Source organism: Apodemus sylvaticus, chromosome 14 (assembly GCF_947179515.1).
Source record: "Apodemus sylvaticus chromosome 14, mApoSyl1.1, whole genome shotgun sequence".
In the NCBI taxonomy this organism is placed as follows: domain Eukaryota; kingdom Metazoa; phylum Chordata; class Mammalia; order Rodentia; family Muridae; genus Apodemus; species Apodemus sylvaticus.
The window spans coordinates 6,714,953-6,740,890 of record NC_067485.1 but is presented as its reverse complement, the minus strand read 5'-3'; the positions used below and the strand labels follow the sequence as shown (position 1 = coordinate 6,740,890).

The window sequence follows — 25,938 nt, the reverse complement described above, 5'->3', positions numbered from 1 at the left end:
TCTGGAGTGTCTGAAGACAGCTACAGTGTACTCACATATGATAAATATAAATACATCTTTTAAAAAAAAAGGAGAATTAGCATGCTTATACTGAATGGGTTTAGATTCACCAGCTATGATGTTTATGGACTCATCTTGCTGAACAATAAAGAATATAGCAGTTATGTGTATAATCACACTTAATTGTAATGTGGATGGTTGAACTTGATAAAGATTACCTTGTACGAACTCTTATTAAATGTTCCTTGTGTTTGCCATTAGTTAGCACTGTGGAGCTTTAGGAGAATTTGTTCTCTTCACTGGATGGAAAAGTTCTGAGTCGTTGCTGTGAGCCTGGCACCCTGCTGGAGGTGGTGAGCCAAGAGGCACGGACAGCTCTGGGTTCTGACTGCTCTCCTCAGTGTGCTTACTGTCTGGCAGTGGGGACAGACTTACTAAATCCTCCACCAGCCATGTACATTGCGGTCTTGTATAAGTTCATTCACAGCAACTAAGATATCTCTTAAATTCATTAGTAAATGTGTTTTTTTAATTGCTTTTATAAATGTGTACATATTCACTCATAAACAAATATTAGGCCAAAGAAAATCCTTATGACACCATTTTAAAAACCAATTTAAAGTTAGTTGAAATACAGATTGGGAACCTTCTGGTTACTGTCTAACAGATGGGTTGGGTTATTCTGTGAGAGCTATACAAAGTGGGCATGTAGCCCCCCATCCCAGAGTTTAAAATTAAAAATAAAAGTTTGAAATATAATTGAAATTTTGCAAAGAAACACTATCAGCTGGAGAGATAGCTCAGTGGGTAGTCTTTGCTGATCAAACATGAGGACCCAAGTGCGTGTGAACACTGACTTGTGTAACCCCCATGCTGTGGGGTAGGGATGGGCAGGTCCCAGGGGATGGTGACCAGTCTAGCAAAAATGAGGAGCCCTGGGCTCAGAGGTTGTGTCTCAAAAATAAGGTGCAGAGAGGCCTACACCTTTGTTGTGAGCACACACAGAATGTCAAGATCCCTGATTCCTTTTTAACTCCCCAAAGCCTCTCTTTGCTCTATGCCCTCATTTGTGTATGTAGCACATTGGGAAAAGGCCAGGAGTAGTTTCTGTACATCGTCCTGAAATCTTGTCTTTAAGTTGTCTGTCACGTAGGAGATGGCGAAGTTTGGACACAGAAGGAAGATCTCCCTGTTAACCCTCCCTCCTGACTCTCAGTGTTGCAGGAGGTGAGCTGTTTGACTTCCTGGCTGAGAAGGAATCGCTGACTGAAGAGGAAGCAACGGAATTCCTCAAGCAGATTCTCAGCGGCGTTTACTACCTACATTCACTTCAGATCGCCCACTTTGACCTGAAGGTAATTACTGTGTGAGCAGAAGCCAGATATAAGCTTATGCCAGCCATGGCTTTTGTGACCTGTTGGCCAAGAGAAACTGAGGCACCCGAGTAAATACATTTCCTTTGTGTGGTTTAGCAATTGGAATTATTCATCAAATCATTAAATTTATTAAAAATTCAATTACTGTAAATCATTAGCATATAATGTCTTCCTATAGTTACAATGCCCAACCTGTGTTTTGTGGTGTAGAAGCTTAAGATCAATGATCAGTCAGGAATCCCTGGTAAGGAGTCAAGGGGCTCACTAACCAGGCCCTTAAGCAATGCCTGCTCTTGGACAGTGGGCCAGTTTTGGCTGGGGGCTGGACAGCTTTCATTCTCCTGTGGTTGTGGACTTTCGGTGGCAAGTATCTTGAGTGTTTCTGCGTTTGTTACAAGCCTGAGGCCTGAGTTTCTCTTTACTATCAGGCAAATCCAACTGTGACAGACCTTGGCTGTGTGTGGGGTCTTTGTGGGGCTGGAGGCAAGGCTGTCATGGGTGATTAAAAATGTGTAAGCCCTATTTCCAACTGTCATGGAACATGCTCTTTTTGGGAAAGGAAGACAACACAGAGACAACAGAAAACCGCAGTGTTAGATTGACAGGAGGTGGGCCACAGGTTGTGGTACAGGCCATTGAGCTAGAACGGACTGCAGAGGACCACTGTGTCCTGCCTTTTTCCTATAGCAGAGCCATCAAACCCATGTCTGTGTCCCCCAGTATTCACCAGCTCACACCATAAGGTGGATTTCTGCCAGTGCCTGTCTGCTTGATGTCTTGTTTCTGACTGGGGAGCTGGCAATGCCCATAAATGAGTGTCTGCTGGGCAGCTGCCAGTGCAGGAGTGTGGGAGATGACAAACGCAGCCTTAACTTCCCCATGCTGCCTGGGAATGCCGGTTGTCAAGCCGGGCTGTGTGCCTGTCACCCTACCTAAGAGGAACAGACATCCGAGACCTGCCTTTGGTTTCCCGGCTCTCCTTCCTTACCAAGTGCTTTCTGGCCCCCAGTCCTTGCCTCAGACCTGCCTCCTCGAGACCCTGAGCCAACACCTGTTCTCCACGGTGCTCTTTCGCCTACCTGCTCTCTGATCTTTGCTTGCTTGTTTATTTGTTGTTTGGTTGCTTGGTTTTTTGTTTGTTTGTTTTTGAGTGAAGAAGGACCATTCTGTCACTGTTTACTCTCTCTCCCTCTCTCTCTCTCTCTCTCTCTCTCTCTCTCTCTCTCTCTCTCTCAGCCGGAAAACATAATGCTTCTGGATAGAAACGTGCCCAAACCTCGGATCAAGATCATCGACTTCGGCCTGGCCCATAAAATCGACTTTGGAAATGAGTTCAAAAACATATTTGGGACACCAGAATTTGTGGGTAAATGTCCTCTGCCCCTGGGCTCCCTTATGTCTTATCCGCAGTCCACTGGCTGAATCTCCCTGACTCTAAGACCACTCCCTGTCCCTGTTTCTGCTTGCTACATAATGATACACTGTGGGCCTCGCAGCTTTCCAAGCTAACAGTCTTTGTTTTCTCTCAGCTCCAGAGATAGTCAACTATGAGCCCCTTGGTCTTGAGGCAGACATGTGGTAAGGAGCACGCCCTTGGTGTTACTTTCTTTCTGATCCATCTGACTCTTTTCCTAAGGTGGCTTTATCTTTATTTTTTATGTGCAGGAGCATCGGAGTGATAACCTACATCCTGTAAGTATCAAGTCTACAATTCACATAGTCTTTTTCTTCTCTTCTCTGAGACTGACCAGATAGATCATGTTGGCCCCTTCAGCTTGTTCATGTTCTCTATTAAACATCTTCATCCTGCACGCTCAAGACATATCCATTTTATGCTAATTAGGTTTGGCTTTTCCTCTATGAAAATGAATTGCCAGTAACTGTAGCGTATTCATGGTGAGAAATCTTATCTGTCCATTGTTGAGAAAATAGAAAAGTTCCATTTTAAGCTATTCTTGTTTCAAATGATGGTGTGTTTGTGTATAAGTGATTGTTAGTGTGTGTGAGTGTGTGTGTGTGTGTGTGCGCACATGTTAGTATATTTGTGTTTGTCAGTGTAGTTGCATAGACATGATTGATCAATTTACACTCCATTTTTACTTTTATGTTTTTGAGGTAGGGTTTCTTTTTTTAAAATTTTATTTTATGTGTATGAGTCTTTTACTTATATGTATATATGTGTATCATATGCATCCTGATGCCCTCCCTGGACTTCAGAAAGTTGGATCCCTTGAGCTGACATTACAGATGGTTGTGAACCACCATGTGGTTGCTGGGAATTGAACCCTTGTCCTCTCTGGAAGAGCAGTCAGTCAGAGTCTTAAGCACTGAGCCACCTCGCTGGCTCTGAGATAGGGTTTCTTTATGGATTAGGGTTTCTCCATCAGTTTGGCTACCTTGGCTAGCTGCTGAGCTGCAGGCATCTACTTAATCCAGTTGCCCACTGCGCAGTGCCTGCTGACCCAGTTACAGTCACCACTGTGCTGGCTTTTTATGTGGGATTTAGAGCCCAAATTCAGTTTCTCATGCTCCTGCAGCAGGGACTTTGGTACTTTGATCACTGAACCATCTCTCCAGCCTCAAATGAGCTTTCAGCAGCTTTCCTCTGCAAGAAGTCTATACTCTTGTTCATAACTGTTCAGTATTTTATGGTGTGTGATTGGATTCTGACGTGACTCATTCCACACTAAGTCCTGTGTGTTGTTTCCCCCCTTAGAGACACAGAAGAAGCAGTGATTCTACATGAATAGTTTTTAATGTTCTGTCAATGCGCCACTTTTTTTTAAACAGCCTAAGTGGAGCCTCCCCTTTTCTTGGAGACACCAAGCAAGAGACATTAGCAAATGTATCTGCTGTCAACTACGACTTTGAGGAGGAATTCTTCCGGAACACCAGTACCCTTGCCAAAGATTTCATCAGAAGATTGCTGGTCAAGGATCCAAAGTGAGTGTCCCCTCTTCCTGTCAGACAGATCCTCATGTGGCCAAGACCAGAGACCAGCACCTGTTCTGTGTCTGGCTGCTTTTTGTCAGACCCTCACTGTTCCACCCACTTGGAAGGAAGTGCTTCAGAGAATGCACTCAGGGCCTTCCTGCCATCTGCGCACTCGGTTCCTGTACAGGGAGGCGTCTAAGGCTGGAGTATTGCTCTCAGTTTGTTTTTTAATTAATTAATTAATTAGAACATGGGCCCCACTTTTCCAGTGTATTTGCTTGTTGCACTGACCCAGCATGAAAATAACCTTAGCACTGTTTAAATCTCATGGGATCTTTTTTCCTTCCTCCTTCTTTTCCCCAAAGGAAGAGGATGACAATCCAGGACAGTTTGCAGCACCCCTGGATCAAGGTCAGTTGCTTCTTATACTGGGGTTTTAATTGTTTCCAAGTAATCATTGTGAGTGCTGATGGGTCATGCTGGAGCGTTAGCTGTCTGTTGATAGAGTGGCAGCCTGGAGTGTATTCTGATGATCACAGAAGGAGAACGATGAGCTGTAAGAGCAGGGAGAAGTCAAATCTACCGAGCAGATGTGTTTTGTGTAGCTTGCGGGGTTATAGCAAAAGCAGCATTTGAAAACTGAATCTGTAGGGGAAGCTGCCCTTTTGCTGGAGCACTTGACCCGGACACGTGGCACTTATATATGACTAACCTACTGGCACTTAGGCTAACAAAACTGAATTTGCTTCAGCCTAAAATCAAAGGGACTGAGGGTGATGAGTGTGTTAGTTTTCCATTATTGTGGCAGATTACAGGAAAGACTGTTGAAGAAGGAAAGACTGAGTTTGGGTTGGTTTTAGTTTTGAGTCTCTGGTCAATGGGCACTGTTGTTGGGGGCCTGAAGCAAGGCGGTTCATTATGGTAGATGGAGGGGAGCCAGCTAGGATGGTGGGAGGAAGGGGCCACAGTTCTAGTAGGTTCCTTACTAGGTTGGGGTAGTTTCTCTCCGTTCTGGCATTTATACAAGCTGGCCACCCAGCCTTTAGCATAAGAGGCATTGGGAACATTTAAGATCCAATACATAATAAAGGTATCTAGTAGCTGAAAACAAAACCATGGACCTTATCAGTGGACATTACAGAAGGTTTCTACTCCACCTCTTCCTCTTGGGCTAAAGCCTGTGCCCAAGAGTATCTATGAACAAGACACAGTGAACTTGTTTGAGTGCTGTAAGGATGGGCCAAATGCACCATACCTCTAGAGTCCCTCCCAACTTAATTTGCCTAGAGAATCTTGCCATTCCCAAACTGTCATTGTAGAAGAGTCTAACTGAGTGTGGCTACAAGCTCACCTTCTGTCTTACATGCACGCCTCTGTATTATACAAAATACTCAGCCATCAAGAGTTAGGGACAGAGTCTAAAGGGAGTTCCTCCCTTTGTTTTCTTGAGAAGGTCCCAAGTGTGCCAGTCTAGCTTCAATCTTGGTTATAGCCAAGGATGACCTTGAACTTCTGATTCTTCCACATCTTCCTCCTGAGCGCGAAGATTGTGGGTGTGCACCAACATGCTTGCTTTATGCAGTGCTGGAGTCAATCCCAGGGCTTTCTGAATGCTAGGAAATCTCTCTCTCTGCTGAGCTACATCGGGCCTAGCTCCTGGATCTTGAATCTTATTTCCTACTCTTTAAGCTCTTTTAGAATAGGGAGTATTGTAAACATTTCAGAGTGATAAGGAGTATTAAAACATTTCTGTAATTAGCTTTCATTATCTTTTCTTGAACTTCCATTTTTAGCCTAAAGACACCCAACAAGCACTTAGTCGAAAAGCCTCAGCAGTAAACATGGAGAAATTCAAGAAGTTTGCAGCTCGGAAAAAATGGAAAGTAAGACTCTGTGGACACATTGAATTTGCCTTTCTTTGTCTGGTCTTGTCAGGGCCCATGTCTTCTAACACTGGGAATCAGGAAATGTATTCATTTAAAAACAAAAAAGTCCACTGTGTAATCCCCTGTGGTGTTATGACTTACTTTCAAAGACAAGCACAAACCATTTCAGTTTTATTTAACTTATTCTTTGAAATGTAAGTTTGCATGTTCTTTTCTCAGATTACCCCCAAGGCAGATTTTTAAATCAGTACAATAAAATGATAGTGAGCACTTTTTCAACTATAACAAACCACACTCTAAACCTGTGCTTCCTGGTAAGCTGCCTGGAGCTTGTATGAAAGATCTGCCTTGCTCCTTGTGGGCTTTTGGTGGGGGTGGGCTGGGGTTGGGGAGAGACTGGGATGTGGGGGAGCTCTGACAGTGTGGCCTCTCCTTCTACAATGTGGCAGCTTCCCTGTCATTTTTGGTGGATGCTGGTTCAGGCATCTTTGAAACAATCAAAATTCAGGAATCGGAAAGAAGGTGATGGTGTGGTTTCCAGTGCTCAGGATTATGTGGAACTGGAGAGAGTGAGCAACTGCCCCCTCTCCCAGCCGGTCCAGTGGTATACCTCATTGTTATACCCAATAAGCTGTGACTGGACTCTCAACAAAGCTTAGAGCTTCAGTCTCTCAGTCTCTCGCCCTGTTCTTTCTCTTTTCCTCTTTCTCTTTCTTTCCCTTCCTCCTCTTTCCTCATTCCCTTCTTGCTTCAGCCTTTGAGGCTATGGAAGGAATTGTATTGCAGACTAAAGTATCTGTGTTCCACCTGTGCATGTTGATAGGCACATGTATTTCTTTAGCTGACTTGGGCCCAGAGAGCTCACAACAAGGCTCTTGCATCCCATGCTGGACTCCGGAGGACCCTGCAAGGGCTTTGTTGGGGTTTAGAAAACAAGGCATAGAGAGTGATGGGATATAAGACAGCCCCTTCCACAAGTCATAGTGAATGCACAAGAGTCTTTCTGTGTTGCTATCTGGGCTCATGGCCTTCAGAACACTTCCCTAATCAATCAGTCTGAGCTTCCATGGAGTGCCTGCCCCTAGAATGATACTGGCAGTGACCATGCTCTCAATGCTTTCTTCAGAAGTTCTCTTTCCCCCCTTGACTCTTTATATGTCTATTTTATTTTTAGCAATCTGTTCGCTTGATATCACTGTGCCAAAGATTATCCAGGTCATTTTTGTCCAGAAGTAACATGAGCGTTGCCAGGAGCGATGATACTCTGGTAAGCATTCCTGTTTGCCTTGGCTAGCTTCTCTGAGCAGCACTGTGTTTAGAGTTTACATTGTTCTGTTTGTTCATCAACCCAGAAAGTGCCACATCATAGGAATGTCAGACTTGCCCTTACTCCTGATGTGGGCTGACATTGTGCCCAGTCCTGCTTTTTCTGTCAGATTTACACTTATTCCTGAGGTGAGTTGACACTGTGCCCAGTCCTGCCTCTCCTTCTTGGAGGATTTGGATTCAATTTACTTGGCATTTTCTTAGCTGCCATTGTTACTATTTCTAACACTACTCCTTCCCTAAGCACTTGTACACACACACACACACACACACACACACACACACACACACAATTGAAAGAGAAGGTAACAAGTGGAAGACGGAAGAGCTCCCACTAATTCTCATGAATGGACATAAGAACACTGATTGCCACCAACAGGAGAATGTAGACTCAAAGTGACATGAAAAACAGACAGATAGGCCTTACACCCTTTCCCCACTAACACCAAGGAAAGTACGGTGCTACTGTCTCGAGGTAGACCAGAAGGCCATATACACTTGGTTTATTGACATTGTCCTGAATGTCCAAAGCCCTTGAGAATGGCATCACAGTTTTCCCTAAAGTCCAAGCTGAAACCTAATCACCGATGAGCTCCTCAGATACAGCTAGACACCTCTCACTTCATCGAGACTTTCCCCAGCCAGTCACAAATAGGGCTTTGTTCACTGAAGGTGAAGGGGACTCCAGGAAAGGCAGACACAGTGGTTCTGTGGGAACCACCCTGGCCTGTAACCCAATAGTTGGTATTTCCTGGGTAGAGCCAGGGACTCCTAGGACAGGGATCACATGACAGCAGACACTAGCTCTTCTTTTCTCCTGAAGCTGCTCTCTGTATTAATGCTTCAGCTTTAGTCCACAACTGTAGAGTAAAAGGAGAAAGAAGATATTGTGTGTGCACATTGACAGACCACACACTCACACACACACACACACACAGATGAAGAAAAACCATAGAGATGGAAGTATAAAGAGATGAGAAGGAAGAAAATCTCTTTGGAGGATGTTAGGAGAGTCAGGGGAAAATGGCTGTGTAGGTCTGACTGTGGGATGCTGTAGGATGCTGTAGTGGGGGGGTGACTGAAGCTCATGAATTGGTATTTTTAACAGCCCTATGTCACAATGAAAGCTAGAGTGGGAGCCTTAGGAGAGGAAATCTCCTCTGTTCTGCTGACAGGGTATGTAGGCTGTCTTCTGCTGACTGTGGGATATTGTACCCTGTCTTCTGCTAATTGTGGGTGCTATAGGCTGTTTTTTTTCCCTCCACCAAGATTCATCCCTTTTTTCTACCACAGTGGCCCCTAGTCATTTGCTTGGAGTATGAAAGGAGTATCAAACTTTATTGCCTCTGTTCATTGATGCCCTTGGCCAGTGTTGCCAAAGTCCTCCTGGAGTTTGGGTTTAGGAGTTCAGAGAAATGCTTCTCCGTTCTGCTCTCATAGGCATTGACATTTCAGGAGCTGTCCCTCTGTGTTTTGTTGGGGACTTTTCTTTCTTTTTCTTTTTTTTTTTTTTGGATTTGGTTTTTTTGAGACAGGGTTTCTCTGTATAGCTCTGGCTGTCCTAGAACTCACTCTGTAGACCAGGCTGGCCTCAAAGTCAGAAATTTGCCTGCCTCTGCCTCCCAAGTGCTGGGATTACAGGCGTGCACCACCACTGCCTGGCTCTTGGGGACTTTTCTAACTCCTTAGTTGTAAGGTATCATGTTTTGGAAGCATCTTATAAGAAAGCTGTGATGAGGCAATAAAAGGAACAAACTTATTCATTATCCTGTAGTACTTAGAAGTATATCCATTCTCTTTTTTCTGGGCTCTGTTTTTAAGTATTTACACCACCACCACCACCACCATTTTTGGTTGGTCTTACACACACACACACACACACACACACACACACACACACCATTCAGAGAATTTTACCTTCTTATTTTAGACCTAGGGAAAGAAGACATTCAAATGTCAAAGAAAAAAAAGAAGGAAAAAGAAAAAAATACCCAAATCTGTAATTGGAAAATTTAGCACATGGTGCTGTGGTTTTTCTCCTTCCTTATTCAGCAGGAGGGTTCATGTCACAAAGGAACCTCTCCACAGTGCTTTCTGGTAACTGCATGTTGACAGATTCCTAAGATAAACAGAGGGAGGTTGTTCAGCATCCCTGTTCACAATCTCAACCTTAAAAATCTCAATCCTTTTTGTTCTTGGTTTCAACGCGGATGACATCAGGCTCGGTTAAACATTAAGTGGTAATAGCTGGTATCATGAAAGGGTAAAGGTTTACCCCCCAGCTCCCTTTGTGACCCTGTGGATTAGGGATCAAGTGACATTTTTTCTTAGCATGCCTGAATGACAGGCAAGCCGGGGCTCACTGTGTTGATGAGCATCCTGGCCAGTGTGCTAACTCTTTCCATCCTCATGTGTCTCTCAGGATGAGGAAGACTCCTTTGTGATGAAAGCCATCATTCATGCCATCAATGATGACAACGTCCCAGGCCTGCAGCACCTCCTGGGCTCATTGTCCAGCTATGATGTCAACCAGCCCAACAAGGTCTGACTCCCCTCTGTCAGGGGTACTGGGAAGTTGTGTCATAGACTGACTCCAGCTGCTTCTCCAACCCCACATTGCAAATAGAGCTTCCATTCTGTGGGAAAACCCTGCCTGCTTAGGCTGATTTGAGTTGCAAATAAGGATGCTTTTTACATTGAGGGCCTTCCTTCACACCCCAGTTTTTCCTGCACCCTTGAAATTCCTGTTTTATTTCCCCCCTAAACATAGCAGCACTGTCATTGAGTATAAACTGAAAAGGAGGGTTTTCTTGTCCTTCTGTCAGTTTCTTCCTTTCCTGTCCCCATACTGATGCTTTGTGCCGGTGGAGATGCAGGGAAGGGTGTGTACACAGCGGGGTGACGACATCTAATACACTGGGGACTTTCCCCTTCCTACCAAACCTGAAACACAGAATACTTTCTCCCTGTCTTCCAGCATGGGACACCTCCATTACTGATTGCTGCAGGCTGTGGGAATATCCAGATGTTGCAGTTGCTCATAAAACGAGGCTCAAGGATCGACGTCCAGGATAAGGTCATAATGCTGTGTCATTAAAAATTTATTTCATGCATTCCCAAATGGCTTCCTAATTGTAAGGGCAGTATGTGGGACAGCATGGCAAGTTTCATGATTCCCTATGAAAAGTGAGCTAGATAAAAGGGCTCGTGCCATCTGACACGCACCAGGAAATGCGCACACTTAACGCCCTGTGTGTTCTGCTCTATTCTCATGCTTTATGTGCTGCAGATCACATTACTCCATAGTGTTACCAGTCTTATTTGGTTCTTAGTCAGGTTTTCTATTCCTGCACAAAGCATCATGACCAAGAAACAAGTTGGGAAGGAAAGGGTTTATTCAGCTTGTACGTCCACGTTGCTGTTCATCACCAAAGGAAGTCAGGACTGGAACTCAAGCAGGTCAGGAAGCAGGAGCTGATGCAGAGGCCATGGAGGGATATTTCTTACTGGCTTGCTTCCCCTGGCTTGCTCAGCCTACCCTGTTATTGAACCCAGGACTACCAGCCCAGGGATGGCACCACCCACAATGGGCTCTCCCCCCTTGATCACCAATTGAGAAAATGCCTTACAGCTGGATCTCATGGAGGCATTTCTTCACCTGAAGCTCCTTTCTTGTGATAACTCCAGCCTTTGTCAAGTTGACCCGAAAAACCAGCCAGTACACTTGGAAAAGTTTTTATTGTGTAGTTAATCTAATCAGAAATCCATTAGCCTGAATATTTATCAAGCATCCAGGTACGGCCACATGTGCTAATGAAGACAGCATTATAAATACAGGTATCATTAAGTGACAGCCGATTACTGTGACTGTGGATCTATGATCCACTACCATACCGTAATTTGTCTCTGATACTCCATGAACTCAATCCTTGATCCAATCAAATGAGAGTTTGTAAGAGAGCTTGTGAGGGAAAAAGACTCAGAATGTATGTCTTTTCATGATTCTCTAGACAGAAAAATAACAACTGTTCCCATGGTATTTCATCAGGCTATGAGTAATTCACAGGTGATTTAGGGTGCCAACTCTGAACAAACTGCTTCAGTTTATAAAAGCATCTTAAACACTCATGGGTTTTGTGTTGTTGTTGTTTGTTTGCACCTTTATAGAGGCTTGAATTGGAATCAGTTCCTACAAATACTAAGGGAATACTCTTAGGAATTCTAACTGAGGTTAATATGAGGACTTCAAAAAAGAAAAACAAAACGTTTTGACTTTACATTGAAATACTTATTTTAAAAAAATGTTGTAAAGATAATAGAGAAACCCCCTTCTCCTTCCTAGTGTGCTTCCCCGGTCATAACATGGTACACGACCATAGTATAATTATCAAAACCTTGAAGCCGAGTGGGCTTTTCTTCCTCTAGAAAGAGTTTTCCTTGGGGTTTGTTACCTAACAAGAAGAGAAACACTGTGGTTCTAAGGGGTGCATAGTCCAGGTCCGTTATAGTTCTAGATGTGACTCTACTGTGTTTTCCTTGCAGGGAGGAGCCAATGCTATCTACTGGGCCTCTCGGCATGGCCATGTGGATACTTTGAAATTTCTCAATGAGAACAAATGCCCTTTGGATGTTAAAGACAAGGTAAGGCTATGCCTCTTAGGAGGAGCAAGAGGAAATGATTAGAGGTGTACTGGAGTGCTGGCCCACCAGGTACACCAGAACTGAACCCAAGGATAAGATGGAGGACCAAGTCCTCTAGATGAGGATTTACAGTTGGAGGTTTTGTGTTGTTATTCTTGTTTGGTTTTGGTTTTAGTTTTTTGGCCATGGCTTGGTCCAGCATTTAAATCAGAGTTTCTACCATAGGTGCTTGGATTCTGCCTGTTGTTGGGCTCCTGGTGAAGCAAAGTATTTAGGGTTGTGTGGTGGAGCAAAGCTATTCACCTTATGTCAGGCAGGTAGGAGGGAGACAGAAACACTTGCAAGGTGCCCTTTACTGTTACCTAACTTCCGCTAGCCCCCACCTCCTAGAGATGCCTCCATTCACAGGCTGGGGACCAAACTTTTCACATATAGCTTCAATAGGTAATTAAGATCTGGACAGCATCGTATAAGTTCATCACAGCAGTTTTCTTCTGCCAGTTGGCAGTATAATATCTTTTCTGTGGTTAGCAAAGCCTGGCCCTGGGAGGTATAGGTGCAAAGTATCTGGAGTTGTATTTTTTTTTTTTTTTTTTTTTACTCAGAGAGATTGGTTGAGGGAGCAAGACCTTTTAAAAATCTCTGAGGGTGTAAGAAACATGATTTTGAGCACAGGTAAGACAATGAAAGAGGGAAGTTGTTATTAACTAAAACTATACATTTGAATAATTGCAGGATAATGAACCTGGTCTATTTAAAAAAAAAATTACTAATGTGTGCGAGTACACTGTTGCTGTCTTCAGACACACCAGAAGAGGGCATCAAATCCAATTATGGATGGTTGTGAGCCACTATATGGTTACTGGGAATCGAACTCAGGACCTCTGGAAGAGCAGTCATGCTCTTAACCTCTGAGCCATCTCTCTGGCTCTGGACCTGGGGGGAGAGAGGGAGACTGATGGAGACTGAGAGAGAGGGAGGGAGGGAGGGAGGGAGGGAGGGAGGGAAAGTAGGGGGTAGGGGGCAGGGGGGAGAGTGAGAGAGATGGAGATCAAGTCCAGCAACTAGAAGCCTCTGTAACGAGGTAAACATGGCCCTCATGGTAAAGGGAACATATTCTCACCACTTCCTTTTCCATAACAAGATGAACCAGGTGTGAGGAGGACATATCAGCTGCCTAATTGCTGCCTGACCCCCTGTCCTGCCCTTAGTTTCTGGGGAGCAAATGGCTTGAGGGAAGGTGTGAAGGCACCAAAGGAAGGCATGGGACAGTGCTCTCCACCTCACAAGTGGTCTTCAGATCTTGGGTTGGTTTCTTTTGCAGTCCGGTGAGACAGCTCTTCATGTGGCAGCCCGCTATGGCCATGCAGATGTGGTTCAACTGTTGTGCAGTTTTGGTTCTAATCCTGATTTCCAGGACAAGGTAGGTCTTGGGAAGGAATGTGCTCAGTTCCTTGTCCCCAGGCCTCCACACACAGCAGCCAGGTGACCCAGGTGACTCACAAGGGAGGCTTGTCCACTTAGGTATCTCATCATCCATTGCAGAGCACGGGGTCCTTAGACAAGGGTCTGCAGCCAGCTTCCCTTCCAACCTCATCATTCACCTGTTTAATCCCCAGGACAGCCCTGTGGGGTGTACTGCTGTTATCAGCACAGCCCTGTGGGGTGTATCACTGTTATCAGCACAGCCCTGTGGGGTGTATCACTGTTATCAGCACAGCCATGTGGGGTGTACTGCTGTTATCAGCACCCTTGCTCTACAGAGGAGGGAACCCACACAGGAAAGTTCCACGGCTGGGAATCAGGGCTTGCATCCTACCCAGTTGTGGTTTAGAACATCCATTTATAAGTATTACTCTCTTCTGGAACCCCGATGATAGATGCGTGTTTGATGATGCTGGTGGAGGTGCCAGCTTCCTGGTTCCCCAGGAACCAACTCTTCCTTCAGGCCAACTCTTCTTGGACTAGTTACAGAAGGATCATCAAGATAGCTGTCTCACAGTGTGCTGGCAGAACCAAAGTGCAAAACTGCTAGAAGAGTTCTTGCTCAGAGGGGCTGCTTCTGGCCAGTAAGAGTTTCAGACAGACAAAGGCAATTTTGCCAAAAGATGTTCTAAGTCCAGGGGCCCCAGTACTGTGTGGTCTATAATATGCTGAGAAAGCTGAGTTCACTTAGCAGCCCTATTGAGGGCAGAGAGTGACTACAGAGGGCTCTGGGTCTGCCTCTTAGTGGCATCAGCACCTGATGGTGGAGTTATTTCCGATTAATCTGCTTCCATGGCCTTAACTTTCTTGTCTGCCTTTTCCTCCCCTGCACTCACAACCTTGACCAGGAAGAGGAAACGCCCCTGCACTGTGCCGCCTGGCATGGCTATTACCCCGTGGCTAAAGCTCTTTGCGAAGTGGGCTGCAGCGTGAACATCAAGAACCGGGAGGGAGAGACCCCACTGCTGACGGCATCTGCCAGGGGCTACCATGACATTGTGGAGTGTCTGGCTGAACATGGAGCCGACTTGAATGCTTCTGACAAGGTGCCCTGTGGGGGAAATGCTTGGCTCTCTTTGTGAAGTGATCTGTTGGGCTGGAGGGACCACTAGACTTGCCTGCTTGTCTCCTTGTGATAACAAACATGAACTGAGTATACTCTGATTATCCTTCTGTTCTTTGATTCCAAAAGTGTTCTTTGGAGTTGTTTAGAGTCTTCTTTTTGGCATGTAACTAAATTTCTGATCGATCAAGCCCATTTGGTCAGTGTTTTGATCTGTTTAATTTTGGAGCAGGGACAGTGTCAGTTTTAGACACACATAGAAACAGGCATTTATTTTGCTACCCGTTCTTTTGTAAAAAGACAATAAACCACTATTATTTGTTTTACAACTTTACTTTTAGACCAGGTGATCCCTTCTTACCTAAGCAAATCCAATACAATCTGTTTGAATCTGAACTTAAACCAGCACAGTGATGGTGCTATATACAGTTAGACTGGAGCTAGTGTAGCTTACATAGCAACAGCCTTTTGTGGACTGGTGTCTTGGAACCCAATGTGGTTCTCTGGACACATGTTTTGTTTGCCTTGGTTGGGCTGGGTATTTGCTCCTGGCACCTGGTAGACAGCCAGTGTTTCTTTTAGACATTCACAAGCCCCAGTGTCAGGCATGCGGAGTGGAGAGACTCATATAGACACAACAGAGATGTGGCAGAAAGCTCTGCTGGCCTGCAGCATTTAGCACTGCCATCCTCTAGGTTTTCAGGGTGCTGTTAATTCCCAGGCGGGGTTCTATATTGTTCAGGGGTTAAGCAACTTATATCTGCTTTCTGAGCATTTAGCAGCCCTGGGGGAACTTATTTCTCCTTTGCTTTCTTGGTTGTTCCTGATAGTGCTTTCTCTACTTACGAATTTAGCAAGTGTTGCTAGGCAAATGCTTCAAAAGTGTTTTCAGATCTGTTCGCTGGGAGTTGGCATACCGTCTTACCAATTCTGATACAGAGGAGTATGGCCTTTCTGTCTGATACATTGCCTGAGCCTAAATGAATCAGCAGTGGTCAGCCCAGGCTTCAATTATGCGGAATGGAATGGATAAAGCCCCACCTTTTCCCAGTCCAGGCAATGACATTTGAAGTTCTTGGGTGTGTGTAGGAGCCATCCTGTCTACAGCTAAGTCTTACGCAGGGGAGAGATTGGGCTGAGGCTCTAAGCCAGATGAACTCATGAGCTTGGGTTTGTTTCCAGGATGGACACATCGCCCTTCATCTTGCTGTGAGACGCTGTCAGATGGAGGTCATCAAGACCCTCCTTGGCCATGGTTGCTTTGTGGATTTCCAGGATAGGCATGGCAACACACCCCTGCACGTGGCCTGTAAAGATGGTAGTGCACCTATTGTGGTGGCCCTCTGTGAAGCCAGCTGCAATCTGGACATCTCAAACAAGGTACACATACCGGGTGGGATCCCCAGGCTCCCATTCTGCCTGCCAGACACTGTCACTGGGTTCTTGCCATGTTGTTATTATTACTCCATCACAGTGGAGAATTACTGTCACTTGAATGCACTGGATACCTAGAGGACAGTGTCATTTTGGGCTGTGTGACTGTTGAGTAATCTCCTACACTGACATAACATTGAGACATTAACATGCACTTCTTGCCTATTCCAGCTTCCCACTGTTGTGCTTGTAGAATGAATGAGTGTGTGCACATGCATGTGTGAGCACATGCAGAGCTAGGGTTTACCTGGGTATTTACATACATGCATGTGCACTTGTGTTTTCAAGAAGAGTCATAGGTCACAGTACAAATGTAAGCTTCCTTCTGAAGCAAAATGTCTTTAGTACATACTCTTGATCCTATCATTTAACCAAGATTCTCGGGAGCATGGGCTATCTTACTTGTCCCTTTTGAGCTGTCTATGGGCAAAAGTTTCTAACATGTTTGTGTATGTATTCATGCATGCATACTGAGCAAATTTGGTAAAACCAAGGGAATACCATCACCAAATTAATAGAGAGATGAAAACAAATTGTATTTTCTCAGTCCATAAAAAGCCCCAGTGCAGATTTCTAGACAGCAGTTGTCACCTGAATTTTGCTGAATCCCAATAAAATAATAACAGTTAAATATTTGTGTAGCTTCAGTGTGTAACTGTATGAAAGGCAGGCACACTCTTCTTAAAGTCATGTTAAAAAGGAGGCCAAGAGGAATTAATTTTAACTGTGGGAAACGTCTGTTTATAGAGGGTGTATATGGCGCGGTAGGATTTTATGATGGTTTGAGGTAAAATAGTTAACATATGAAACAGCTGGAGGATTGTCTTGCCAGCCCCCTTGCATATTGTGTGATTAATTGTGGTGGACATTGAAGTTGGGAAGCCTTATACTCTGGGACCCTGTGAAGATAACATCCTGGCTCGTAGCTTTAGCTTCTTCTTGTCTCTTGGTTTATCCTTTCCAAGAGAATTATGCGAGTGGCTTATGAGGAAGTAGGATTCTCTCAATGGGTTAAAAGTGGCCTCAACGAATATGTGCTCATTAAACCACCTTCAGATCTCACTGTAGAGGCACAGTGGACAGCCTGTGCACAGCATTTAGGCTACACCAGCTGATTTCTTTCCATGAACAAGGATGGCCCTGAGTTCAATTCCCACTGTCCAGAAAAGAGAAAACAAAGCAAAACATGCCTTAGCTTGTGTCTGAAGGCAAAACATTGTTAAACCTATTCATTAAAAAGTCCAGCTTTGTTGGATATTGTGGCACACACTGTACTCCCAATACCTGTGATGTGCAGGCAGGATTGCGAGTTCGAGGTAAACCTGGATTACAATATGAAAGCTTTCCTCCAACCCAGATAAACATCCTTGTTGGACAAGCCTGCTTCCATGTTTGCTAACAGCTCGCCTGGGCTAAGATGTGGCTCAGTGGGAATCTGGATGCATGTATAAGGCCCATGGACCTTTTCACAGCCCCACAGAAATGGACAAGTGGGAACTTTGATTTATTTGATGGAAATTGGTCACTGTGGTCAATGGAATTGGCCTTTTGATTACATCTGGTGCTGGGATAGCTCTGGGGCTTTCGCTGATTGATTCTTCTGCTATGTAGAGCTCAGCCAAAGTGAAAGCCTTGCGTAGTTCAGACTTGTGTGGACTGGAACCTGCTGGCTGTCACAGCACAGCCTTCTGGCTGTGCTCTAGCATGCTGAATGACATCACATTGGGGAGGGACACTGGAGGAAGCTGAATTTGCTTTATAAGAGCCACTTTTGTAACTTACCCAGTCCTCAAGGCTTGACCTCCTGAAAAGACAGACAGCCCTGCTGACTCACTCACCTGCCCACAGACTTCACCTCTTCAGAGGTTCGGCCTCCTCCGGATTCACGTTCTGAACCCAATTTTTATTCTTTGAACCTTTAAGGTGAAAAGTGATAGTCAAACCCTGTCTCTCTGTCCCTCTTGCCTCCTTTCCCCTTTCTTTTCTATTCCTCTGCTCCTTTCCCTCACTTTCTGTCCCCCTCACCCCATCCTCCACCTTCTCCCCATTTCTTTCTCTCTCTTTTCAGGTGAGGAGCTAGAGATGTTGAAGTTATGTGCAGGAAAGTAAGTGTCAGCCACTGTCTTCCCACTAGTCCGTAGCCTGCCTTTCCTCAGGCCCACTTGGGGAGGCATCTGTTAGCGTGGACCTCGTGCAGAGGCATCCGCAGCATCCACGTTCCCCAGGCAGGCTGCCCCTCCCTCTCCATCATGCTGTTTTACTAGATTAGATTCCTCCAGAGAGAGCCTGGCCATTCAAATCCTGCTCCTCTTAGACTAAAGAGGGCAAGGTATTGTCACTCTGTGGTGACATTTCTTCATGCTTTGTTTTAAGACTGGAGTGGTTGCTTTTTTTCACCCTGCGGAGTTAGCAAGCAGATACTGAGAGAAAGAAAGGGATGATACCATGTGTCACTAAGGCCGAACCTCATAGGCTGCCCCTTCCAAAGTCAGATAAGTATGTGTACACCCATGGGCGTACATGCGCGCACGCGCGCGCGCGCACACACACACACACCTGGGATGATCAGCTGTGATAGGTGTCCAGGCATTTGAGGAGGTGAGGATTTGGTCTTGGGTGTTTCTGCCTTTAGAAAACCAGACACACAACACAAAGTAGCAAACTCACTTGTCATCATCCCTGCTGGGGCAGACACAAAGAGGTGCTACGGAAACAGAGGAAAGAATCCAAAAGCTTCACAGAGGTGAAGGAGCAGTTAGCACTCTGCTAGATAACTTTAGATAGAGTCGGCATGCGTAGCGCCTTAGGCCCGTGGTGCAAATACAGCACAGGAGGTGCAGGTCCTGAGCATAGAGGAGATGGGAGAAGTGGGAGGGGGATAGGGTTGGGGGGTGGGGGGAGGGGCGACGCTGGAAGGAGAACTCAGGTCCAGATATGGAAGTCCTGGAGTATAACACTAAGGAATTTGAGTTATGTCATAGCTCGGTGCTGCACCTAGAATGGATGGGAACACTCCCTCCGTTGCTGTTCCCTGCAGGCTGGCTATAGGGGTTGCTGGCTTTCAAAACTGTGTCACAGATTTCGTTATAGACACAAAACCGCCACTAACTGTAATGCAGCATGGGATCATGTCTCAGCCAGTCTAGTTGTTTGTCTCTTACTGACGATTCATAGAGCCAGAGTCGATTAATAGAGAAAATCTCGAGGAGGGGAGGGGGTGTGGAGCAATCTTGAGGATTTAATTTTCTAGCATACTCCTTCTATCTCAAACATTTAAAATGACAATGTATTGACCCATGTGAAAAAATAAACGCTCTGCACGCTCTGACTCTTCACATCCCCTGTACTGTCTCGGTGATTTTTATTCATGGCTCCTGCAGAGCAAATGCTGTTTTTGCTATTTCACTGTTGTATTTGCAGAGCATCCTAGCCCTTAGCCTTAGCAACCTCTGAGAAAGAGAAAAGAACCCAGGAGAGGTGTCTCCTGTTCTTCATCCTCACGAGACTACAGCCAGCAGAGTGCGAGCGGTTGCTGAATCTTGCACAGCCTCCGTGACTGTGGACTAGGATAGGGTGCCTCCCTCCCTCCCTCCCCTGGTCCACACGATTAATTTTAAGACCTAAACGATGAAAAGTAATTACTTTATGTGTGTGGATATTTTGCCTGTGTGTGTGACTGCACCACGCGTGTGCCTGGTGCCGACTGGGGTCAGATAGGGTTGGATACCCTGAAATCGGAGTGATGGATGGATGGTTGTGAGCCACCTTGGGGGTGCTGGGTCCTCTGGAAGAGTAGCTGGTTCACCTAACTCTCTGGACCCCATTTTCAAGACCATTGCTTCTTAGTGTAGTGGCTGCTAACTTCTAAGGCTAGACTTGCAAAGATAGTGTCAATGAGAGGAAGGCCAGCAGTTTAATGTCCTGGCTCTGAGATTCTTGGAGGAGATATTCACCACATACCCTTCAAACATTTTTTTATTTAAAATTTATTTATTTTATGTATATGAGTACACTGTAGCTATACAGATGGTTGTGAGCCATTATGTGGTTGCTGGGAATTGAACTCAGGACTTCTGCTCGCTTCAGCCCCACTTGCTCAGGCCCAAAGATTTATTTATTATTATTATATGTAAGTGCACTGTAGCTGTCTTCAGACACACCAGAAGAGGGCATCAGATCTCATTATGAATGGTTGTGAGCCACCATGTGGTTGCTGGGATTTGAACTCAGGACCTTCAGCTGCTGAGCCATCTCTCCAGCCCACCCTTTTAAACATAAGATAGCCGTCACCGTCCCTGGGGGGATTCACTGCAGTGCCCCAAGGTGTGTGGTGCACAGTTTGAGAACCATAGGTCTACGGACCTCAGTAGGCATGACCTCAAAGCTTCATGGTTTCCTTAGAGTGCAGTTGTCTTTCTCCCTCCCTGGTGTGTGACTATGAACTGCGTGGTGCAGATACACACGGATATCTGAGTGTTTGCTCTGGCCTTGCTCTCTGCCAGCCCAGCAGGAAACTTGGTTATCCTGTGGCTAACCTCCTCAGTCATCCTCGGAAGGTGAATTAGGAGCTGGACTTTAAACTTCAAAGTACTTGAAAAACTTGCTGGCAGGCTTGCTTCGGTGGGGGCAGGACCTCCTGTTTAGTTCTGTTGGTTCTAGACCCCTTATGCAATGCCGTTTCTCTCCAACTGTGGCTGTGAACTACCGGCTTTCAGACAGCGGCCCTGAGAACGCCTGTGCTATTTTTTTCTCTTCCCAGTACGGTCGGACTCCTCTCCACCTTGCAGCCAACAACGGGATCCTAGATGTGGTCCGCTACCTCTGTCTGATGGGCGCCAACGTGGAGGCTCTCACCTCGGTGAGTACCTGGCGGGGGCAGGTGTTTGGCCTCCAAGAGCCACGGAAACTTCTCATGCCTCAAGGGCACAGGGAGAAAGGGATTGCCTGGCAACTACATTCTAAAGCAGACAGGCTGCTATTAAAGCCCTGGTCCCCCACTGCAGTTACATAAACATTTGCCCACACAGACCTAGTTTAATATCTAGTTAATGTTTCATCCCTTTCCCATCTCGCCAGCCCCGCTCCGCCAGCGACGCGCTGGTTCACACTGGCCTTTTGTTTACCATGTTACACAACGGTGCCTCTTAGCTTTCTATTCCACATATGGATTTCTCTTTCATAAGTGCTTCCCGTTGGCCCCAGGGCGCAAGAGGCCCAGTGCCCTGTGGAAGGGGCTGTATCCCCTGTGTGGTCTTGGTGGGGGGTGGTGGTGGTCATGAGCAGCCTAGAGGCAAAGGGCTGGGGGTACCTTTGCTGCTGGGACTGTAAATTATTTCTAAGTAAGATGTAGTCCATTCCTCTGGCTCCTATTTCAGGCTTAGCATTATCCTCTTCCTCCTCCCCCTACCCCCAAGAAGAAACTGTTCGCTTCATATTTCATAAAATACCATAGATAAGAGTTTGGCCAACAAGACGAGGTGGCAGTTCATCTGTAGCCATGAACTATTGCTTGGGTTGTTGGCTGGCCCAACAGTGTGTTAATTACTTGTGTGTGTGTGTGTGTGTGTGTGGCTGGGAGGCCGTGTGTGTCTTGACATTCGAAGATCTGAACTTTATCTACAGTTTTGAAGGAGATCACATGGTATTTGATGTGACACCTCACTCGAGGCTCTGAGGTTCTTGGAGATCTTCAAAGTCTTAACCAAGTTGGCCCTTAGAGTTCAATCTAGTCTGCTGTTTGTGTTTGTAAATGAAATTTCCCTGAGGCACAGCTATGCTCATCCACTTATAGCATTGTTTTTGGTTATCCATGCTGCAGGATGGCTCAAACGCCTGTCATGGTCCTCCAGAGTGTGTGTGTGTGTGTGTGTGTGTACACTATACTGTGGTGTCGTATATTCTTCCCTGCCCGTGTGTAGGTCTTTGCAGTACCATTTACTCTCAAGAGCTAACGGGTGTGTTCTGTGCAGTGCTGGACTCTGCAGGCACAGACACGAACAGTCTGTGTGTGCAATGCTTGCTCACCCCTGCCACGCAGGGACCTGTTAGGCCCGCGGTCCCTTCATTAACCTTTACACACAGGCTAGTTATCCTGCAGTAAAGCATCACATGCATTTTTAGGGAGAAAAATATCTTTTTTTTTTTTGTCTCAGATGATGTCTTATGGGAAAATAAAAACCAGGGTGACTCTGATGATGCTGTCAGCTGTTGGATCCAGATGTGTGTGCGGCCCCTGGTTCCTTTGTGTTGCTCTGTGAGCCCATGGAGCTCCCCCTCCCTCTTTCCTGCAGTGTCTTCACTGCTCCCCTTCACACCCCGCTCATACTGCTCATACCGCCTTCCTGTCTCCCACTGCTTTCAGCTTCTAGAGAGGATTGTTAGTGATTTCTAACAATGTTAGCCTAATCATTTACCTAGACACATGCTCCACACAGAGAAACTTCAAGAAAATGAAACTGATCCAAGAGTCTTGACCATCAGTAGACACGGGTGGAGCAAGAGGGATGTCAGATAAGGGTGGGGACTGGGAGGTGGGTGGAGCTGACTTCTCTGTAGCAGCAGCTAGTAAAGGAGTCTGGCAGCTGAGTAGTCAGGAAGTGGGTGTGGCTCATGAAAAGCATTAGGTTAAGAGGCCTAAGCTTGGTGGCCACCCACTGGGACCATGCTGGAAACAGAATTGAGCCACTCCCATCAGTGGGCAGGCCTCATGTTCCTCTTTCAGCAGTGATGACTTTGTATATGGACCTGGGTGACCGTGAACTGGGGGCATCACTGAGGGACAAAGGCCGGGACATGTCTGTCCTTTGGAATTTTCTAGCAGCCACATTAAAGAAGCAGCGGATGAGACGGCTTTCAGTAGTGTGTGTGAAATCTCATTTCAACAGGAGGAATTTGAGATTATTAATATTTTTTGTATCCTCTTGTCTGCACTGAGTTTTTAGTACCTTGTATAGTCTGCGCTGACAGCCATCTTTTCAAAATCACATTTCAGACCCATGGTTGCGGGTGCTGCCTGTGGAACAGCCAGTCAAAGCTGTAACTTTTTCTGGCTTTGGAGAAGACCACACAGATAACATTTGGCTCCACAGCACCCCCTAGTGTCACATTTATCTCCCAGTCTGAGCGGTCCTGGCTTGTCCTCCTCTAGCACTGACCAGCAGAGACCCCAGTCACCTTTTGGGAGCTGTTTCTTTTAGTATAAACTAAAATAAAGACGTCAAAAGGAGCAACCAGGTGTGGCAGCACTGGCCTTTGATCCCAGTGCTTGGAAGGCAAATCTTTGAGTTCAAGGCCATCCTTGTCTACATAGAGAGTTCTAGGCCAGCCAGAGCTAGATGGCGAGACTCTGTCGCGAAAATAAAGTAGAACAGTGTGTGATCAAATGATCAAAGTGTGGTAAGTCACTGTTGTAGATCTACCCAGGCATGATTCAACGTTGGGAGCCACCCCAGGAGCCAGTGGCTTGACTCCACGGTGCGTGCGTGAGTGAGTGTGTGTGTGCGTGCTCTCTCTGGATTTAACCCGCCTCTGGCTTCTCTCTCCCGCTCCGCCTTCTCATCGTGCTCAGCAGGTGCCAGTGGCTCCTGTTAATCCTGATATTTCTCTTAGGCTCTTCGGCCTTCCATGCTCCATTCTCCTCTGCCTCTGTCTGCCATGTCTCCTCTTCCTGTCCTCTCCAGGACACCTGCTCTACTGTCTAGCCTACTCTCTGGGCCCCAGGATGGAAGCTCTATTTCAACTCCCAAGCCTGCCTCCATGTCTCTGGACTTGCATGTCCTCAGAGTTCAGCCTTGGGTGTCACCTTGAAAAGTCCAAGATACTATATCCTACTTCTCTTCCTCAATTCTTACCCTCATCAAAGGCATCCCGTGTAAAAGAAGCCATGAGACAGTGTGATGGGAACTCTTAGTTGTAGGTACAGTGTCCAGTAAGGAACTCAGTTCAGCCTAGAGCAAAGGAGAAGTTCCAGCTTGCCTGTTGGATCCACATCAGGACTTTAGGGACACCGTAAGGACACCTGACTTTATAAGGTGTCCTTTATAAGGATGTGACCGTGGAACCTGAGCTGGAGTTTCAGCCTGGGGGTGAGCATTCATTCACAGCCTGGCATTTTTGTCCCCAGATGACATGTGAACTTATCTGGAGACATACTTGATTTTTAAGCTGGAGGCTGAGGAATGTCACTGGCATCTTGGTAGACCGCAGAGGTGTTACTAACACCGCGTAAGGCTGATAATGGCTTTCCACGGTAGAAACTGACAGAGTCCAGTAGGGCTAAGATTAAGATGTGCTGGTCCAGAGAGAATCCATATGTATATCAAGAGCAGCTTGAGCTGAGGAACCGGGAGGGTGGCAGGCAGAGAGGGTGTCCCAAGTCTTCACTGGATGACTCACTCCAAATGCAGATGATGAAACCATAGACTTTTTTCCTTCTCTTACAAAGGTGTCTTCAGTAATTTGCAGATTGGATTCTAGGGCTGTATAAAACTTTAGCTGAAGAGTGATATCTATCTCCCATGTGTGTGTGGAGGGGACAAGGCCACAGCTCCTGTCCCCACAAGGGACTGGGATATCATGCTGTTCGCATGACCCACTGTGAACTGGATCAGGCCTGGACTGGAAGGGTCTCAGGAGAGTGCATGTTCATGGTACAGACATAAGAGTAGGTCCCTTCATATGAAACCACAGCTCCATGAAAATTCTCTAATCTAACAGGAAGTGCCCCAGTGCTGGGGGCCCTTAGGCCTCTGCTTTGTGTTTCTCGACAACCTTAAATCACCCTGTGCTAGACTAAGTACGCAGAAGGTACAGTGATTACCAGCCGTGGTGTAGAGTGAGGACCAGATTTGTATGTGTGAACTGAAAGATTGGAGCTTACAGTGACCAGACACTCCAGACTGCTGCCGTAGAGGCAGGAGCTCAGGCAGGGGACAGTCTGAGGAGAGCGGGTGTGCTCTGAGCCCATGCAGTGAGCATCTTTCTCTTATCACCTCAGGACATTATTCCGTTCCTGGCTCTGACATCTTTCTTTCCTGAGACACCAAACACAATAAGGAAACAGGCCAGGACTTAGCGTTTGTCTGGCTTTCTTCTAACCAGGCTGTGCCTCCCGTTTCTTCGTTGAGCTAGCGTGTTGGGGTCACATGCAGCTCGGTGACGCTGATCATCTGTCTCCTACAGGATGGCAAGACGGCCGAGGACCTCGCCAAGGCAGAGCAGCACGAACACGTGGCAGGGCTCCTGGCAAGACTGCGGAAGGTGAGCCTCCATTCACTGCAGGTCCTCAGCTTGGTTTTGTGTGAGAAGTCCTTGGTGTTTTCCTTATGAGAAGGAGATATGTGACTTAGGTTTAGGAAGATCATCTTTCCTTGTCCTGTCAGTTGACACACATGCATAAGTGTCTACAGGGTTTCTTCTATAGTTGGCAGAAAGACAAATTTGGGAACTGGAGGGATGGACTCAGTGGTTAAGTCAACAGCTGCTCTTGCAGAGGACCAGGGTTCAATGCTAGCGGCTACATGGAAACTCATCTATAAGCCCTATGTTTACACGATATCCCGCACCCCATGCTGGCCTCTTCGGGCACCAGGCCATGCACAGGTAGACACACAAACTAGTTCAATGTTCTCCCCATTGCTGTGCTGGTTACCCAGTCCTCTCTGTGCTAACGCGCCCATCCCACCCCCCACCCCCCCCCAGCGGAGGCAGAAGAACACTGGTGGTGACCCTTCTCCTATTTTGTTTTGAGTTCCCAGGTATCAGTTAATCGCCCGCTTATCAAATCATAGCACCG

The 25,938-nt window shown here is 46.2% G+C and overlaps 1 protein-coding gene across 4 annotated transcripts in view; it reads left to right on the top strand.

Moving 5' to 3' along the window:
• The window catches only part of Dapk1 (death associated protein kinase 1), a 165,464-nt gene that overhangs the window by 115,529 nt on the left and 23,997 nt on the right, over nucleotides 1-25,938 (top strand). For all 4 annotated transcript variants that reach the window (XM_052156688.1, XM_052156687.1, XM_052156690.1 and 1 more), the window contains exons 4-19: nucleotides 1,217-1,355; nucleotides 2,613-2,742; nucleotides 2,906-2,954; nucleotides 3,042-3,068; nucleotides 4,167-4,319; nucleotides 4,676-4,721; nucleotides 6,104-6,193; nucleotides 7,371-7,463; nucleotides 9,945-10,064; nucleotides 10,500-10,598; nucleotides 12,065-12,163; nucleotides 13,488-13,586; nucleotides 14,497-14,694; nucleotides 15,894-16,091; nucleotides 20,905-21,003; nucleotides 25,326-25,403. In XM_052156688.1, the coding sequence (XP_052012648.1) occupies nucleotides 1,217-1,355; nucleotides 2,613-2,742; nucleotides 2,906-2,954; nucleotides 3,042-3,068; nucleotides 4,167-4,319; nucleotides 4,676-4,721; nucleotides 6,104-6,193; nucleotides 7,371-7,463; nucleotides 9,945-10,064; nucleotides 10,500-10,598; nucleotides 12,065-12,163; nucleotides 13,488-13,586; nucleotides 14,497-14,694; nucleotides 15,894-16,091; nucleotides 20,905-21,003; nucleotides 25,326-25,403 (1,717 nt within the window). The remainder of the gene's footprint in view (nucleotides 1-1,216; nucleotides 1,356-2,612; nucleotides 2,743-2,905; nucleotides 2,955-3,041; nucleotides 3,069-4,166; nucleotides 4,320-4,675; nucleotides 4,722-6,103; nucleotides 6,194-7,370; nucleotides 7,464-9,944; nucleotides 10,065-10,499; nucleotides 10,599-12,064; nucleotides 12,164-13,487; nucleotides 13,587-14,496; nucleotides 14,695-15,893; nucleotides 16,092-20,904; nucleotides 21,004-25,325; nucleotides 25,404-25,938) is intronic.